Source organism: Taudactylus pleione, unplaced genomic scaffold (assembly GCF_031769625.1).
Source record: "Taudactylus pleione unplaced genomic scaffold, aTauple2 ptg000061l, whole genome shotgun sequence".
Taxonomy (NCBI): domain Eukaryota; kingdom Metazoa; phylum Chordata; class Amphibia; order Anura; family Myobatrachidae; genus Taudactylus; species Taudactylus pleione.
In genome coordinates, this window is record NW_028284463.1 from 1,935,139 (window position 1) to 1,953,635 (window position 18,497).

The 18,497-nt window shown below is 42.7% G+C and overlaps 1 protein-coding gene across 1 annotated transcript; it reads right to left on the reverse strand.

Moving 5' to 3' along the window:
• Positions 1–2,242: 2,242 nt before the first annotated feature.
• LOC148534933 (olfactory receptor 5V1-like) lies at positions 2,243–3,994 on the reverse strand. The gene is made up of 2 exons (XM_088464824.1): positions 3,293–3,994; positions 2,243–2,479 (listed from the first exon to the last, which is right to left on the reverse strand). Exons 1-2 carry the CDS (start codon positions 3,992–3,994, stop codon positions 2,243–2,245), a joined length of 939 nt encoding a protein of 312 aa, XP_088320950.1.
• Between the last annotated feature and the right edge of the window lie 14,503 nt (positions 3,995–18,497).

The window sequence follows — 18,497 nt, forward strand, 5'->3', positions numbered from 1 at the left end:
GTCCAAGAACAGAACCTTGGGGAACACCTGCTGTAAGAGGCTGTGGGGGGGAGGAGTCATCATGAGAGGAAACAGAGAAGGAACGCTCAGAGAGGTAGGAGGACAGCCAGGAGAGAGCAGTGTCATGTAGACCAAGGGAGTGAAGGATATGCAGCAGTAGAGGGTGGTCCACAGTGTCAAAAGCAGCAGAGAGGTCAAGGGGAATGAGCAGGGAGTAGTGGCCCTTGGATTTGGCAGCAAGGAGGTCGTTGATGACTTTGTGAGGGCAGATTCAGTGGAGTGGAGAGAACGGAAACCAGACTGAAAAGGGTCAAGGAGGGAGTGGGAGGAAAGAAATGTGGTGAGGTGGTTGTAAACAATGCACTCAAGGAGGCAAAAGGGAGGAGAGAGATTGGTCGGTAGTTAGAGAGAATGTTAGGTTTTGTAAGAATGGGGGAGACAAGGGCATGCTTGAATGCAGAAGGATCAGTGCCAGAAGAGAGGGAGAGATTAAGGAGGTGGGCAAGATGGGAGCAAGCAGAAGGAGAGAGGTAGCAGAGGAGGTGGAAGGGGATAGGGTTGAGGGGAGAGGTGGAAGGGGGGAGGACTGGATAAGGGCCTTAACTTCCTCTCTAGTCACAGGGGAGAAGGATGTCAAAGTCGGTAAAATGGATGGGGAGGGGTGATCCAGGAAAGAGGGTGGAGAGCTGGTGGACTGGTTGGATATGATGTCCTGATGTATGGAATCAATTTAAAATGTGAAATAGGTAGCAAAATCAGTCGCAGAGAGTAAGGAGGGGAGATGAGGAGGGGGTGGGCAGAGGAAGGAGTTGGAGGTGGAAAAGAGACGCTGGGATTTGAGGACAGGGAGGAGATGAGATTCTTGAAATATGACTATTGCTCAGCGGTTTGTTAACATTTTTGCAGGTATCTGGTGCATTTAGAATGCCAGGGTTGAGGTGTGGATTTGCGAGGGTGAGTAGTGATCGCTGGAGCAACAGAGTCAAGAGCAGAAGTAAGGGAGGCATTGTATAGGGAAGCAGCTTGTTCAGTGCAGGAGAAAGAGAGTATAGGGGAGAGAAGTGAGTAAAGTAGGGAAGAAAAGAAAGCAGTGTCGATAGCTTCAATGTTACGCTTATTTATGGTGGCTTTCGGAGGTGGAGGAGGGGAAGGAGAGAGGGATAGGTTAAAAGAGAGAAGGTGATGGTCAGAGAGGGGGAATGGGGAATTAGAGTAGGCAGAAATATCACAGCGGTGAGTGAATACCAGATCAAGCAAATGCCCACTCGCATGGGAGGGTGAGGAGGTCCATTGGGAGAGGCCAAATGAGGATGTGAGGGTGAGAAGTTTGGAGGCAGCAGATTCTGTAATATAGCTAGCAATAAATTAAAACAAACACACAGCACATACCACTAGGCTAATAACAGGCTCAATGAGCTAAATAACAATGAAACTAAAAACATCAAACTAATATACTATGCAGTGATATGCTAAATAACATTGCTTATCAGCAAAAGTCTGAGACTTGTAGTCTGTTACCTAGTAATCAGTAGATTAATGCAAACATCAGAATATGCTTCCAGCAATGTTTGGATTTAGATATACCTAGTAATCAGTAGATTAATGCAAACACCATGCGATTACCCGTGCCTGCATACGCTACGGTACGCTATGGTGCTCACTGCGATCGCACCATTAATTCCTATGGAGGCGCAGTCACGTATGCAGTGCATGTACCTGATTGCCACACCAGAGGCAAGGATATAGCTGGGCATATCTGTATAAAAGCAAGCGATTTCAGCTGTCTCACCTATTAAAACCACGTCTTTTTTGGGGTGCAAATAAGCAGCAGTTCGTCATGCACTTTGGTAGACTTCCATGTAATACATGGAATGGTTTTATACCTTCCCTTCCATATATAAACATTGGCACTGTGGTTTTATGTAATGCAATTTAATCTAAGTGAGGACTGATGAACAATTTGACCCTTAGTAAATTACGTGTTTTGCAAATGTCATATCAAAATGTAAAAAAACATAACATGTGGTTTGATATGACTGCCCCTTAGCAAATCCCCCCTTAGGGCAAATCTTCCCCTGGTCTTGCACTATTTGTTCTTTTCAACCAAGCCTTTATGCAATAATGACTTGTACTTGTTTTATCCTACAAAATGGTGAGATATTAACCATTAAAATGAGTCATTTTTTCACAATGTTGTTTAATACTATTAGGATATAATAATTAATGATCATTTTCAATAACTCTAATTAATTATTGCTCTTAGTTTAAACCAAATGCATCTCTTTATTGCCTTCTTTACATCTTTATTCTGTAGACAGTATATCAGCGGGTTTAACATGGGTGTGACTACAGTGTACAGTACAGTGAAGATCATCTCCAGGACTCTGTAATGGTCATTGGGTGGCATTATGTACACAGATGTACCTGTCCCATAAAATATGGTGAGGACCGTGAGGTGGGATGAGCAGGTGGAGAAGGCCTTTCTCCTGCCATCTCTGTATTTAATCTTCAGGATGGCGCTAATTATTTTTATATAGGAGAACAAACTGCAGAAGAACGGGCAGCAACCTAATAAAAACAATTCTACATATACCACTATAACAAACAGCTCCTTGTTGGCACTTGCAATGTCCATGAAAGATTTGGCATCACAGAAGTATCGGTGGATTATGTATGAATTACAGAAAGACATATTTGTTGCTGATAATGTAATAAAAAAAGAAGTGAGGACTGATGAGCAATTTGACTCTTAGTAATTACGTATTTTGCAAATGTCATATCAATTCAAAATGAAAAAAAACATAACATATGGTTTGGTATAACTGCCCCTTAGCAAATCCACCCTTAGGGCAAATCTCCCCCCAGGTCTTGCACTATTTGTTATTTTCAACCAAACCTTTATGCAATAATGACATGTACTTGTTTTATCCTACAGGATGGTCCGATATTACATGCAGGATAGTCCGGTGTTAGAAGACAGATAAAATTAGTTATTTTTTCACAATGTTGTTCATTACTAGTAGGATATAATAATTAAAGAACATTTTCAATAACTCTAATTAATTATTGCTCTTAGTATTATCCAAATGCATATCTGTATTGCCTTCTTTACATCTTTATTCTGTAGACTGTATATCACTGGGTTTAATATGGGTGTGACAACAGTGTACAGTACAGTGAAGATCAGCTCCAGGACTCTGTAGTGGGCTGACGGTGGCATCATAAAGACAGATGTAGCTGTCCCATAAAATATGGTGAGGACTGTGAGGTGGGATGAGCAGGTGGAGAAGGCCTTTCTCCTGCCCTCTCTGGATTTAATCTTCAGGATGGCGCTAATTATTTTTATATAAGACATCAAACTGCAGTAGAACGGGCAGCAGCCAAATACCAACAATTCTACATACACCACTATAACAAACATTTCCTTGTTGGCGCTTGCAATGTCCATGAAAGATTTGGCATCACAGAAGTATCGGTGGATTGTGTATGAATAGTAGAATAACATATTGGAGGCTGATAAGGTAATAAGAAAAGAATTTAAACAACCAGACACCCATAGGGCAGCCATGAGTTGTACACAAAGTTTCCTGTTGAAGATACGGTGATAGTGTAAAGGATTACATATAGCTACATACCGGTCATAGGCCATTGTCATAAAAAGGAGAATTTCTGTGCTGGCAAATTCATCAAAAAAATACATCTGGGTTAAGCACTGTATGTAGGAGACGGTGTAATTCCCAGACAGTAACATGGACAGCAGCTTAGGGATAGTGACTGTTATGTAACAAAGATCTATTAAGGACAAATTACCAAGGAACAGATACATTGGCGTGTACAAGTGTTTATCCGTATATATGACCTTTATTATAACAGAATTTGCTATCAGACCCATTAGATATAATAAAAGAAGCACAGTGAATAAAATTGAATTATACGCTGATATAGTAGAAAAAGCCACAATATGAAATTCTGGAAAAGATGTGTAATTTTCCATTATTTGTTCATAAAATTCTGGAAAATAATTTCATTATAAAAAAAATGGTTTCCAAAAATTGGTTTTAATGGAAAGAGGAGATTCAGGCGCTGAATGATCAGAGTGTCCTGAGATTCATTGACAGATGACATTATCAGGAGAGCACACTGGCATAACAAAAGCAAGTAAGAGAGTAATGACTCTCTCAATTGTTGATGTAACAAAACTTTTTTATAGACATATATTATATAATGGTATTTATCTAAAACTTCAACCACTGAAGAATAATATAAAAATATCTTACTCAAGCATATATAGTCAATAATCTTTAAAACATCTTTCTAGATCAATTTAATCTCTCAAAATTCTATATAAATATGTAGAGAATATAATAATAATACCAATATTATTATTATTATTATCATCCTTTATTTCTATTGTACCACAAGGGTTCCACAGCATCTTACAAAGTTCATAAACAATTGAGCAGAACAAGAGAACAGTGACATTCTGAACAAGACAATGCCGGATGAGTAAATGGTATATAAACATTTCTGCAATATCGGTCATTACCATTAAATACTGTACGTAGTATGGTGGCAGAAGTCAAGGGTTAAGTGCTGAAGGTAATACTAAGGGAAGAAAGAGCACATGAGTAAGAGGGCCCTGCTCATGGGCTTACATACCAGAGAGATAGTTAGAGATACTAGTGAGGAGAGAGAGGGAGAGGCCAATGGAGGATGGGTGGATCTGTGTTTCATCATCATAGAGCTGATATTGTAGGCCAAAAGAACTGATGAGCTTACCTGAAGAGGATATATAGAGGGAGATTAGGAGGGGTTCATAAATAGAACCTTGGGGGACACCTACTGTGAATGGAAGTGTGGGGGAAGAGTCATCAGCAGAAACAGAGAAGGAGCAGTCAGAGAGGTAGGAAGACAGCCAGGAGAGAGCAGTATCATGTTGACTAAGGGAGTAAAGGATTTGCAGGAGAAAGGGTTGGTCCACAGTGTCAAAAGCAGTAGAAAGGTCAAGGAGAATGTCCAGAGAGTAATAGCCCTTGGACTTGGCAGCAAGGAGGTCATTGTTGACTTTTGTCAGGGCAGTTTTATTAGAGAAGAGAATATGGAAGCCACACAGCATTCGGTCAAGCAATGAGTGGGATAAATGAAAGGTAGTTGTAAACAATATGCTCAGGGTGTTTTGAGGCAAAATGGAGGAGAGAGATAGGTCAGTAGTTGTAGAGAGTGTTAGGATCAAGGGTAGTTTTTTAAGAATGGAGGATTCCAGGTGCATACTTGAATGCTGAGGGGAGAGTGCCTGAAGAGATGGAGAGATTGAGGAGGCAGGCAAGATGGCAACAGACAGAAGGAAAGATATTTTTGAGGAGGCATCAGATGACGGTCTGGTTGGATATGATGTCCTTACATATGGAGTCAATTTTAGATGTAAAGTATGTGCAAAATCAAAGTCAGAGAGTGATAAGGGGAAGAGAAGAGGGGCTGAGCAGAGGAGGGTGTTGAGAGTGGCAAAGAGACTCCAGGGGTTTGAGAACTGGGAGGAGATGAGGTATTTGAAATATGACTGATTAGAGAGGGAAAAGTCAGCACTGTAGGATGAGAGCATGAATTTGAAATGGAGGAATTTTGCCATAGAGCGTGATCTTCTCCACTGTCAGTGTTAGTGAACACTTTTGTAGGTATCTGGTGCAGTTAGAATGCCAGGGTTGAGGTGTGGATCTGTGATGGTGAGTAGTAATTGTGAGAGCAACAAAATCAAGAGCAAAAGTAAGGAAGGCATTGTATAGGGAGGTGTCTTGTTCAGGGCAGGACAGAGAGAGATTATAGTAGAGAAGTTAGTGAAGCAGGGAGTGTAGGGAAGCAGTGTCAATAGCCTCAATGTTACATTTAGTGACAGTAGACTTAGGAGGCAGAGATGGAGAAGTTGAGAGGGATAAGTGAAAAGAGAGAGGGTGATGGTCAAAGAGGGGTAATGTGGAATTTATGTAATCAGAGACATCACAGCAGTGAGTGAAAACCAGGTCGAGTAAGTGCCCACTTACATGTGAGGGTGAGGAGGTGCATTTGAAGAGACCAAATTATGATAGCAAGGTAAGGGGTTTAGAAGCAGAGGAACCTGTGGGGATATCAATAGGGATATTGAAGTCACCTAAGATAATGGAGGGAAGAACTGAAGAGAGGAAGTGAGGAAGCTGGGAAGCAAAGTTGGCAAGGAATTTCAAGGGAAACCCAGAAGTATGGTAAATGACAGCTGCTTGAAGGTAAACAGGTTGGAAGAGACATATTGCATTAACCTCAAATGTAGAAAATGTGAGGGATGGTTCAGAGGAAATTAGTTTTTAGGAGTAACTGGAGGATAGAATAAAACTAAAACCACCACCATGGTGACCCTCAGGCCGAGGTGTGTGAGGGAATGTGAGGCCCCTAGTGAAAAAAGCAGCCGAAGAAGTGGTGTCAGATGGGGAAATCCAGGTTTCAGTAATGACTAGGAAATTCAGAGAGTTGGAGAAGAAAAGGTCATGGGTGGGGACCAGTTTATTACAGACAGATCTGGTAGGAGAGAGGGACAGAGTTTGTAGGAGAGATATAAATACGATTATCAGGGTTGCTGTAGTGTGAAGGTGAGACTAATTTGGGAGATTGAGATGAATATAGTGTAGTGATGGTGAGGGCTCCAGAGCTAGGAAGGGAGGGAGTATAGTGTGATGTGGAAGGATATGAGGTGAGGTGAGGTGATAGGGAGAGGAGGAAGGGTGCAGGGCTTAGTGGTGGGGAAGCAGCACCGCAGTTGGGGAGAAATGAATGAGAGTGGAGGGAGAGGAAGGCATACAGAGAAGGGGATATAGAGGGAGAAAGAGTAAAGGAGACAAGGGGGAAAGAGAACATGGTCATGTTGTGGATGAGGTTAATAGGGGAAGGAAAACTGGAGGAAGGAATAAGGATGGATGAGAGATAATGCAGTAGATTTACAGAAATGCAGGTAAAGGAGAGTGTTGGTAAATGACACAATTTTTATTTTTGAAGTGGAATACATGTAGGGCAGTTATAGGTTTAAAAATGTAGTCTTAAAGTAGAGTGTGTTAGAGGTTAGATGAAGAAAGGCTATGGGGAGGGGGAGAAAAGGGAAAAATGGGAAAAAAATGACAAAATACAAAATTGCACTTTAGACAGGGAAAATATATATTGGTGCAGATGTGCAGTCATTTGTTTTTGTAAACAAGACAGTCTGCACAAAGTACTGTAAGTGAAGTGGTGGTTTCTTGCAATTTTTAAACTTTGGGTTATATTTACTAAAGTGCAGGTTTTTAGAAGTGGAGATGTTGCCCATAGCAACTAATCAGATTCTACTTAACATGTATCTAGCACCTTATAGAAGATAACAGCTAAAATCTGATTGGTTGCTATGGACAACATCTCCACTTTTAAACACCGGCACTTTAGTAAATATACCCCTGGTTTTTCTGTGTAGATTATCCAGGTTATACAAACTGCTAGATTTAGTAGTGGAGATTAAGTAAAACTCACAATTGTTGCATACAAGTAGCCCTTCAGTAATAGAGATTGATGTTTAAACCTTCAGTTTTCCTTTGGTATAACGTCGGTATAACACCAAAATTAGGTTTAAAATGTAAAGTGCACTTTTAAATTTTGCATTTATAATATGCACTAAAGCGCAGCTTACAGCCTTATCATGAACCTTAAATCAGGAGACCTGACATGTGAATCCACTGATGGCAAACAACCCCCAAAATACTCTCACTCCCACTAGAATGACTAGCAATAATTCACTTAAACAGATAAACAGTCCATACCACATTGCTAACAATTGGGTCAATATATCTATAAACTAAATAAAAAACATCTGAAGGAGGTAAAATGCAGTAATGTATGAAATTAGGTTACCTATAAAATGAATACTGGGTGTTGTAGTCAACTACCTATAAGTTTTAAATCTGGGCTGTAGCAATACAAGGCAGCAGTAAATACTGAGTGTTGTAGTCAATTACCTGTAGATGACAAGAAGAGAAAATAAAAAGTAGATGAAATACTCCTGTACTGTAATAGGCAAATTGAAAAATACATTAAAAACAATGGAGCTGTCTAGATCGTGGCTCCTGGGAGCTAGCAATCAGTCGGTAGAAGAGTGGGATGCAGGCCTGACCATCTAAGGCTTTAACAGACATATAACAAGAAATGGTATCCTATTGATGACCCCGATGACATTTGTCCTTTAGACTTCTTCAGTCATCTATTCTATCAGTCGAGTCCAGCCTGAGGAAGCAGACGTAGGATATGAGAAACGCATACCTAGATTAAGAAATAAAATTACTGTTTTATACAGAAATAAGTCTATATCCACAATTATTTTTGGAGTGGGTATAAGGACCCATAGTAATATACTGACAGACATCGGGATGAAAAAATGAATGTCCAAGGCGTATAATATATCCCAGTCAAGGTGAGCACACTACATATTGTGTAAAATCTTGGATTGGATAAATTGATCAGTACCATGGAGGCTTGTTGTATTTATTACCCCATTTATAACACTACGAGGGGTATTCAATTTGGAGCGAAAACTCCGTGATGGACATTTTTCGCTCTACATCGGAGCTTTTCTGGGGATAAAGTATCGGGCGCACGCCCGCTTTATCCCCGTATTCAATTAAAAAGTTACGAAAACGGGAGCCGGCGAAACAGGATAGGCAAAAAAACACGGTATTTATCTGGAATAAATTGTAGGACCCCCCTAAAGCTGTCCAGATATGGGGGTCACTATGGGTACCCCCATTTTAGCCTGCAAAAGAAAGTCGGGGTTTTAAATATCTGCGGCAGGTGTTTTTCTCCCGACATTGCAGAAGTGATGCAGAAGAGCAATTAGGTTATTTTTTTCATTTTTTTAAATGGTCCCATCAAATTTGGGGTACATGAAAATGGGTACTAGCATATTTTTAAGTCCCTAAAGTGTTTTTTTTTAAATTCTGCAAAAATGCACCTTCCGCTAATAATCTATTCTAGAAAACACCTGCCGCATACTTACAGAATAGCCCTGAACCTATTTCCCTATTTTTAAACACTTTTTTTTCTTTTTTTTTTTCACCCCAAATGTTTAAATAATTTATTTGGGGTGTCCCTATTTTTTTTAAAACTTTTTTTGACAGTTATTTTTTAAATGTCGTTCCCAGGGGTGCAGCCTATTTTTTGTAAGCCTGCACCCCTAAACCCCAATTCTGCACTTTTTTTCACCATGTAAAACATGGTGAAAACTTATCCCCGTTTTTTTTCAAAGACTTTTCGAACCTGCGAAAAGTCTTTGAAATTGAATATGGGGATAATTGAAATCAGCGAAAATGACGTCATCGGCGATAATTTATCGCTGATTCCGAACTTTTCGCCCCAAATTGAATACCCCTGTATGTGTGGAGGAATTGAAGACCACACCTTAAAGACCAGCGTCGCATTTTGCAACCACCACACGACCATGGCGAAAATTGGTTCCAATGTCTATAACTCACGTCTAATGGGTGAACGTATATTAATCTTTTTCTTTTACATATATTTTTTTGAAGAAAAATACCAAAAAGAAGAGACTTTCATTAGATCACAGGTAGCGCCGGAAACACTTCACAATACAATTATCCTTTTGAGGGGCCTTGGTGAAAGCTCCTGCTGTTCCTGGCTGCATTCTGGGTCTATTGTTAGACTTCACAGGGAACGTAGCGCCAGCCACTTACATCTCTATCCCTAGTTTTACCTCCTTCCAAACCTACAGAGGAAAGTAAGGCAGCTGTTATATATATGCACTGTATTTAGTGTAAGGTTTGGTTTTCCATTTATTGTTTATGGCTCAAATTCATCACTAGTTAAATCTTATAACAGCCTAGAACTGTTTTTATATCATATTAACAAAAGTAATTATTTAGTGTCAGAATTATCTATCTCCACACATCCGGTATAGAACATTACCTGGTATATAAAATAGGGTAATAACATGTACAGACACATAAATATTATGAGATGAATCAGTCTTTCATATAAATAAGTGCAGGGTCACCTGTCCTCTATTTGCTTTTGGAATACTCCATAAATGTTTTGCGTGAGGAAGATAAAGTTATATATATTTATGCTGCATGCAAAGAGCAAAACATGTATCTGCACCATCTGGAATTGCTCCATACTTTGTCTTTTTCTGCTTTGTGCCCTACAGTAATTAGGTATTTCCTGCCATGTACTAAATGGTAACCCCCTTGTATATCACCATTGCTTGTTGAGGTGCAAAGTTACTTCATTTATTTGTTTTGCTTCCAACTGAAAATCAGCCCCATAGTAATTACCTCTGTTATGCCATGTAATAAATATTAGCCCCCAATACTCAGTGCTGTAGAATGATATAGAGAAGAGCAGGACTTACCATTGGAATTACAGAGAGGATAACTCCAATTCCCAGCTTGTGTTACACTGAGGCAATTCAAGAAACTATATATAACATACACTACACCACTGAGAAACAGGAGATAGGTGATTAAGTCATTGGTCCCCTTTGCACCTAAGTGTCATTATACTATATTTCTGTGATTCCCTCTTCTATTAATTTGTTAGCTATCTTGAGGTGTGTTGGGAGTTTGGCTTCTAGTCAGTATGATGTGAGCTAATATAACCTTACCAACACTGTGGAATGTTGAAAAGTTTATTTGCTAAGTATAACAAATAAACCTAAAGGTATCTAGCATTAAAGTTAACAGGTAACAATCATCATTATAAAATGTGTTCATATATTATGCAGAACTAGATATATTGTACAGCACCAGTCAAAAGTTTGGACACACCTTCTCATTCATTGGTTTTTGTTTATTTAAATTACTTTCAACATAGTAGATTAATTCTGAAGACATCAAAACTATGAAAGAAAACCTATGGAATTATGTTGTAAACAAAAAAGTGTTAAACAATCAAAACATGTTTTATATTTTAGATTCCTAAAAGTAGCCCCCTTTTACTTGGATGACAGCTTTGCACACTCTGGCATTCTCTCAATCAGTTTCATGAGGTAGTCACCTGGAATGCTTTTGAATTAACAGGTGTGCCTTGTCAAGAGTCAATCTGTAGAATTACTTGCCTTCTTAATGTGCTTGAGACCATCAGTTGTGTTGGTGGACACCATTATTTAACTACTGTTGTAATCCATATTATGGCACCAACCACTCAACTCAGTAAAGAGAAACAACAGTCCATCATTACTTTGAGACATGAAGATCAGTCGATAAGGAAAATTTCAAGAACTTTGAATGTATCCTCAAGTGCAGTTGCAAAAACCATCAAATGCTATGATGAACCTGGCTCTCCTGAGGATGGCCCCAGGAAAGTTAGACCAAGATTTACCTCTGCTGCAGAGGATAAGTTCATTAGAGTTACCAGCCTCAGAAACCACTACTTAACAGCACCTCAGATTAGAGACCACATAAAGTCTTCACAGAGTTCAAGTAGCAGACAAATCTCAACATCAACTGTTCAGAGGAGACTGCGTGATTCAGGCCTTCATGGTCGTATTGCTGCAAAGAAACCACTACTGAGGATGAACAACAAGAAGAAGAGAATTGTTTGGGCCAAGAAACACAAGGAATGGACATTAGACCAGTGTAAATCTGTACTTTGGTCTGATGCATCCAAATTTGAGATTTTTGGTTTCTGCATGTGTGGTTCCTACTGTGAAGCATGGAAGAGGAGGTGTGATGGTGTGGGGTGCTTGCTGGTGACACTATTGGTGATTTATTCAAAATTCAAGGCATATTTAACCAGCATGGCTAGCACAGCATTCTGCAGCGCCATATCATCCCATCTGGTTTGCGCTTACTTGGAAAATCATTTGTTTTTCAACAAGACAATGACCCCAAACACACCTCCAGGCTATGTAAGGGCTACTTGACCAAGAAGGAATGTGAAGGAGTGCTGCATCAGATGCCCTGGCCTCCACAATCACCTGACCTAAACCCAATTGAGCTGGTTTGGGATGAGTTGGACCGCAGAGTGATGGACAAGCAGCCAACAAGTGCTCAGCACCTCTGGGAACTCCTTCAAGACTGTTGGAAAACCATTCCAGGAGACTACCTCATGAAGCTGATTGAGAGAATGCCAAAAGTGTGCAAAGCTGTCATCCAAGTAAAAGGGGGCTACTTTGAGGAATCTAAAATATAAAACATATTTTGATTTGTTTAACACTTTTTTGTTTACAACATAATTCCATATGTGTTCTTTCATAGTTTTGATGTCTTCAGTATTAATCTACTATGTTGAAAATAATTTAAATAAACAAAAACCATTGAATAAGAAGGTGTGTTCAAACGTTTGACTGGTACTTGTATATGGAACTGATGTTTGTATTGTTTTAACTGTATTTTTTTTAATGATTATGTTGTTATATTATTTGCAGTATACCAGTATCATTAATGCTGTCCCATTTATTTAGAATAGTGTCAGATATCTTATAACCAGGGCCGCCATCAGTGGGGGACTGCTGGGACTGGAGTCCTGGCCCAAGACAGAGAGGAAGTCCACCCCTGGCTTCTACTGCTGATACCTGTAGAGCTGCCTAGTGGCAGTACTCCTGGAGGCCATGGGGGAATTGGCCTCCGGCAGCCAGCTGTCAGGGGGGCACAGAGTGATCAATCTATAATGGCTGCCTGTGCACTGCTGATCACTACAGCGGCGCAGGCAGCGGTTATATAGTAGATGGATCTATCCTTCCCTTTACTATGGGGTCCGTCCTGGTACAAATTAGCTTGTTTTATTGAGGCAAGGCATTCACGCAGCACCACTGACAAAGGAGCCATCCGCAGCATGAAGAGGAACAGCCTCTTGTGTGTGTGTCCAGCCAGGCCCATGTGTCCAACCAGCCAGGTCCCTTTATGTGTCTAACCAGCCAAGTCCCCTTATGTGTCTAACCAGCCAGGTCCCCTTATGTTTCCAGCCAGGCCCCCTTATCTGTCCAGCCAGGCCCCCTTCTCTGTCCAGCCAGGCCTCCTTATGTGTCCAGCCAGGCCCCTTATAAGTCGAGCCAGCCCCCTCTTCTGTTTGTGTCCAGCCAGCCCCCCTTTCCTCTGCTTTCACAAGCACAGCATGTTTAACTTACTGTCTGCTGCTGTGCTGTCTCAGTGTCTCCTAAGTCCCGGCCCCCGAACACTGATGCGCCTGCATGTGTTCCCGGGCAACCGGAGCAAGACTGTTAGAGTCGTGGCGGGTCCTAGTGCCCGCCGGCTCAACTTACTATGACGGAGACAGTAGCTGCTTTCTGTAAAAAAAAACCAAAACGCTAGAAGCCAGGGGCTGGCTGGCAACTTTTAGCCTTCGGGGCAAATTCATGCAGGCGGCCCTGGCAGAGGGGTAGTGTGTAGCCAGGGTGCCCGAAGAACGTGCATACTACGGCACCCTCCTCCCTCAAGTGTTCCAGGGAGGAGGCGGGTCCATATGGGATTAATGTAAAGTAAAAATAAAGATTAGGAACAGCCCCATCGTGGTGCCCATATGCAGTGCCGCCTGTGCCCCAGGAGAGGACCCCCTTATGCAGGCCTCCAATAGTGCCCCCAGTACTGATCCCCCTTATTCAGCCCCTAGTAGTTGTCCCCTCCCCTTGTAGTGCCCCTAGTAGTAGTAGTCCCCCCTTGTAATAGTAGTCCCCCCCTTGTAGTGCCCCCAGTAGTAGTCCCCCCAGTTGTAGTCCCCCCCTTGAAGTGCCCCCAGTTATAATCCCCAGTAGTGGTCCCCCCTTGTAGTGCCCTCCCCCCTGTAGTGCCCCAAGTAGTGACATCCCCCTTGTAGTACCCCCAGTAGAGGTCTCCCTCTTGTAGTGCCCCCAGTAGTAGTCCCTCCCTCTTGTAGTGTCCCCAGTCCAGTAGTGGTTCCCCCTTTGTAGTGCCACCAGTAGTCCCCCCTTGTAGTGCCCCCAGTAGTAGTAGCCACCCCTTGTATTGCCCCCATTAGTAGTAGTCCCCCCTTGCAGTGCCTCCAGTAGTGGTTCCCCCCTTGTGGTGCCCCCAGTAGTGGTCTCCCCCTTGTAGTGCCAGCCTCCCCCCCAGTAGACACACGTAGTAAAAAAACCCAAAAAACACTTACCTGAATCCCCAATCCCGCCGTCGCCATCCGCTTCTCCGTCTGTCCTTCCCTGGCCGGGCCACTCTGCATTATGGGAGAGACGTCATATGACATCATGACGCCTCTCCCATTGCCCACTGCGGGAGCCGGAAGATGGAGCAGCTACTGCAGTGGGTGCAGCAGCAGCTAATGAGAGTCTGACAGACTCTCATTGGCTGCTGATCAAAACAAACACACAGCTTTCAGAGCTGGCGGCTGTGTGTTTGTCACTTGTGTAGCGTTGACCGAACTCCGTCCGGTCAGCGCTACCACGTGGTGCAGTCTGTGTCACAGTGACACAGACTGCCCACGGCCCGCATGACGTTGCGGCCCGAGGGGCACATGGCACCCTGCCCCCCGGCCCAGCCTGCCACTGCTAGAAGCGACAGGAGGGGGAAGGGGGAGCAGGGCCCCCTCCAGTCCCAGCAGTCCCCCCTTGATGGCGGCCCTTGTGCACAGGTGTATTTATTACTCACTGACACATTTTACAAAAATCCACAGGTGGAGCTAATTATTTCCCTTGTGATTCTGTGAGGAGATATGGAAAACATGCACTGTTTGGGGTCCCGAGGACCGAGTTTGAGAACCTGTGGCTTATAATAAACAGCCATCCTGTTTCCTACATGCTCTATATTAATTTTTTTAACTGCCCTGCGTTTGTGCTGTGGTTCTATCACAGAGTTTAGCTAGTCAGCCAGCTGCAGTCTTTGGCCAATATGGGTGAACACTGAAAACAATATTATGAGCTGTGAGGTGGTCAAAATTGACTGGAAATTACTGGAAATTAATGTTATTAAGGTTAATAATACTGTAGGAACAAAAACATGCCCACATTACATGATTGTATCTGTTTTTATACATTTTTCAAGAAACACAGATCTAAACCCAAAAACAAAATAATTACGGGGGGGTTCTGGCTAAACCAAAACCTTTTATTGTGGTTTTGGCTAAATCAAAGCCAAAACACGGGGATCTGCACACATCTCTAGTTCTCATACACTATGCGCCGGTACGCCATATGGCGTGAGATGCCCGGCATGACTTAGATGGACTGAGAAATGTAGCATACAGTATTTTTCCTTACATTTTGCATCTTTGTCACATCACAGGTTCAGCAAAAAGGGTCTCACAGTGTACTAGAGATTCACACACATACAATGTCACAGATCAAGCACAGCAGAACATGGTAAGGTGAAGAGACGTGGTCACTTTCCATACAGATTCAGGCTCAGTTGCACATGGGTGTACATTAGTCACAAAGCGCAGTGGTTTCTGTGCTAGTAATGCAGCTTTATAGCTACCAGTGGTTTTATTTGTGCACTTAAGATTCACATTTTAAAGGAAAGGGACGTTTAGCGCAGCCGATTCATTCATTACCAGGTGCGCTGAGAGAGGATGTCTGGCAAGGCTGAAGCCACAATAAAATTGGAGATATCTGTATATTGATAACAGAAAAGAAAAAGGTAACCAGTTCTTATAGACACACACTGAGAATTTGTTATTGCATCACTTTTATCAGTTATTTCTTGTAAAATCGTATTTTGTTACTCTGCAATTTGTTAAAAGAGGCAAAACAAAAACGGGGAGAGGTTGTGACCAGTATCAGAAGCTGTGTCACATGAACACACAGACATATATATATATATATATATATATATATATATATTAGGGGTGAGCGGGTTCGGATTTCTGAAATCCGAACCCCCCCGAGCCCCCCCGATCCGAGTCCGATCCGAATCAGGCTCGACTTTTCCCGCCTGACTCGGATCTGAAATCGAGGCAAAACGTCATCATCCCGCCTACCAAGTCTCGCGGGTTTTGGATCCTATATAAGGTACCCACGTCGGCGCCATTTTCTCACTCGGCTGTGGACAGTGAAGAGGGAGGGTGGGAGTTAGGGCTGTGTAGTGTAGTGTAGTGTAGTGCTGCTGTTGTCCACTACTTCAAAGTCCATAGGGGCTGGTTGTGTTGTGCTGTGCTGCTGTTGTTAATAGGGGCTGTGTCCACTACTTCAAAGTCCATAGGGGCTGGCTGGACTGTGTTGTGCAGTCAGTTCTCCATAGGGGCTGTGTCCACTCCAAAGTCCTGTGCAGTGTCCCAGTCCTAAAGAGGTGCTGTAGTGTTGTCCAGGGGGTGCTCCCCCCAAGTGCTAAAAAAATAATATATTTTCTGTGTTTGTGAATTGTGTGCGCAGTAGCCGCACGTGCATCAACAAAGTAGTGCCAAGCGTGCGCCTGTGTCATAAGTAAAGGGCCGGCTGGCTTGACCGTTAAAGGGTGCTGTAACCCCCGAAAGTACACTCCAGTCCAAACCAAAAAAAAATTATTTTCTGTGTTTGTGAATTGTGTGCGCAGTAGCCGCACATGCATCAACAAAGTAGTGCCAAGCGTGCGCCTGTGTCATAAGTAAAGGGCCGGCTGGCTTGACCATTAAGGGTGCTGTAACCCCCGAAAGTACACTCCAGTCCAAACCAAAAAAAAAATTATTTTCTGTGTTTGTGAATTGTGTGCGCAGTAGCCGCACGTGCATCAACAAAGTAGTGCCAAACGTGCGCCTGTGTCATAAGTAAAGGGCCGGCTGGCTTGACCGTTAAAGGGTGCTGTAACCCCCAAAGTACACTCCAGTCCAAACCAAAAAAAAAATTATTTTCTGTGTTTGTGAATTGTGTGCGCAGTAGCCGCATGTGCATCAACAAAGTAGTGCCAAGCGTGCGCCTGTGTCATAAGTAAAGGGCCAGCTGGCTTGACCGTTAAAGGGTGCTGTAACCCCCAAAGTACACTCCAGTCCAAACCAAAAAAAAATTTATTTTCTGTGTTTGTGAATTGTGTGCGCAGTAGCCGCACGTGCATCAACAAAGTAGTGCCAAGCGTGCGCCTGTGTCATAAGTAAAGGGCCGGCTGGCTTGACCGTTAAAGGGTGCTGTAACCCCCGAAAGTACACTCCAGTCCAAACCAAAAAAAAAATTATTTTCTGTGTTTGTGAATTGTGTGCGCAGTAGCCGCACGTGCATCAACAAAGTAGTGCCAAGCGTGCGCCTGTGTCATAAGTAAAGGGCCGGCTGGCTTGACCGTTAAAGGGTGCTGTAACCCCCAAAGTACACTCCAGTCCAAACCGAAAAAAAATTATTTTCTGTGTTTGTGAATTGTGTGCGCAGTAGCCGCACGTGCATCAACAAAGTAGTGCCAAGTGTGCGCCTGTGTCATAAGTAAAGGGCCGGCTGGCTTGACCGTTAAAGGGTGCTGTAACCCCCGAAAGTACACTCCAGTCCAAACCAAAAAAAAGATTATTTTCTGTGTTTGTGAATTGTGTGCGCAGTAGCCGCACGTGCATCAACAAAGTAGTGCCAAGCGTGCGCCTGTGTCATAAGTAAAGGGCCGGCTGGCTTGACCGTTAAAGGGTTCTGTAACCCCCAAAGTACACTCCAAACCAAAAAAATATATATTTTCTGTGTTTGTGACTTGTGTGCACTGTGGCTGCACGTGCATCAACAAAGGAGCAGCGCCAAGCGTGCGCCTGTGTCCCATAAGTAAAGAGCCGGCTGGCTCATTTCTTAAAGGGTGGTGTAACCCACAAAGTGCACTACTCTCCAGCAAAAATAAAAAAATATTTTCTGTGTTTGTGTGCGCTTTAGCCGCACGTATATATATCAATATAACATAAATGGAGGACCAAACTTTCTCTGATAAAAATAAAATAGGGAAAGATCAAGAACCACTTCCTACTAGTGCTGTTGCTGCTGCTGAGAGTTGTTCATCATCCCAGAGAGGAAGTAGGAACATCACTACTTTTACTAAACAATTGACCCTCCAACAGTCCCTAGCGATGAGGATGAAGTACGACAGCAGTCATCCTGAAGCAAAACGTATAACTGAGGCCATGACTGCTATGTTGGTGTTAGACGTGCGTCCGGTATCCGACATTAGTGCAGTGGGATTTAGACAATTGATGGAGGTAGTGTGTCCTCGGTTCCAAATCCCGTCTAGATTCCACCTGCATCCTCAAAGCAGCAGCGACAAGCGTGCGTCTGTCTGTTAAAGGGTGGTGACACCCTCAAAGTGTGCTACACAAACAATTAAAATATTGTTCTTTTTTTTTCTGTCTTTGTGAAATGTGTGGGCTGTAGCCGCACCTGCATCCTTAAAGCAGCAGCGACAAGCGTGCGTCTGTCTGTTAAAGGGTGGTGACACCCTCAAAGTGTGCTACACAAAGAATAAAAATATTCTTCTTCTTTTTTCTGTCTTTGTGAATTGTGTGGGCTGTAGCCGCACTTGCATCCTCAAAGCAGCAGCGACAAGCGTGCGTCTGTCTGTTAGAGGGTGGTGTAACCCTCAAAGTGTGCTCCACAAACAATAAAAATATTCTTTTTTTTTTTCTGTCTT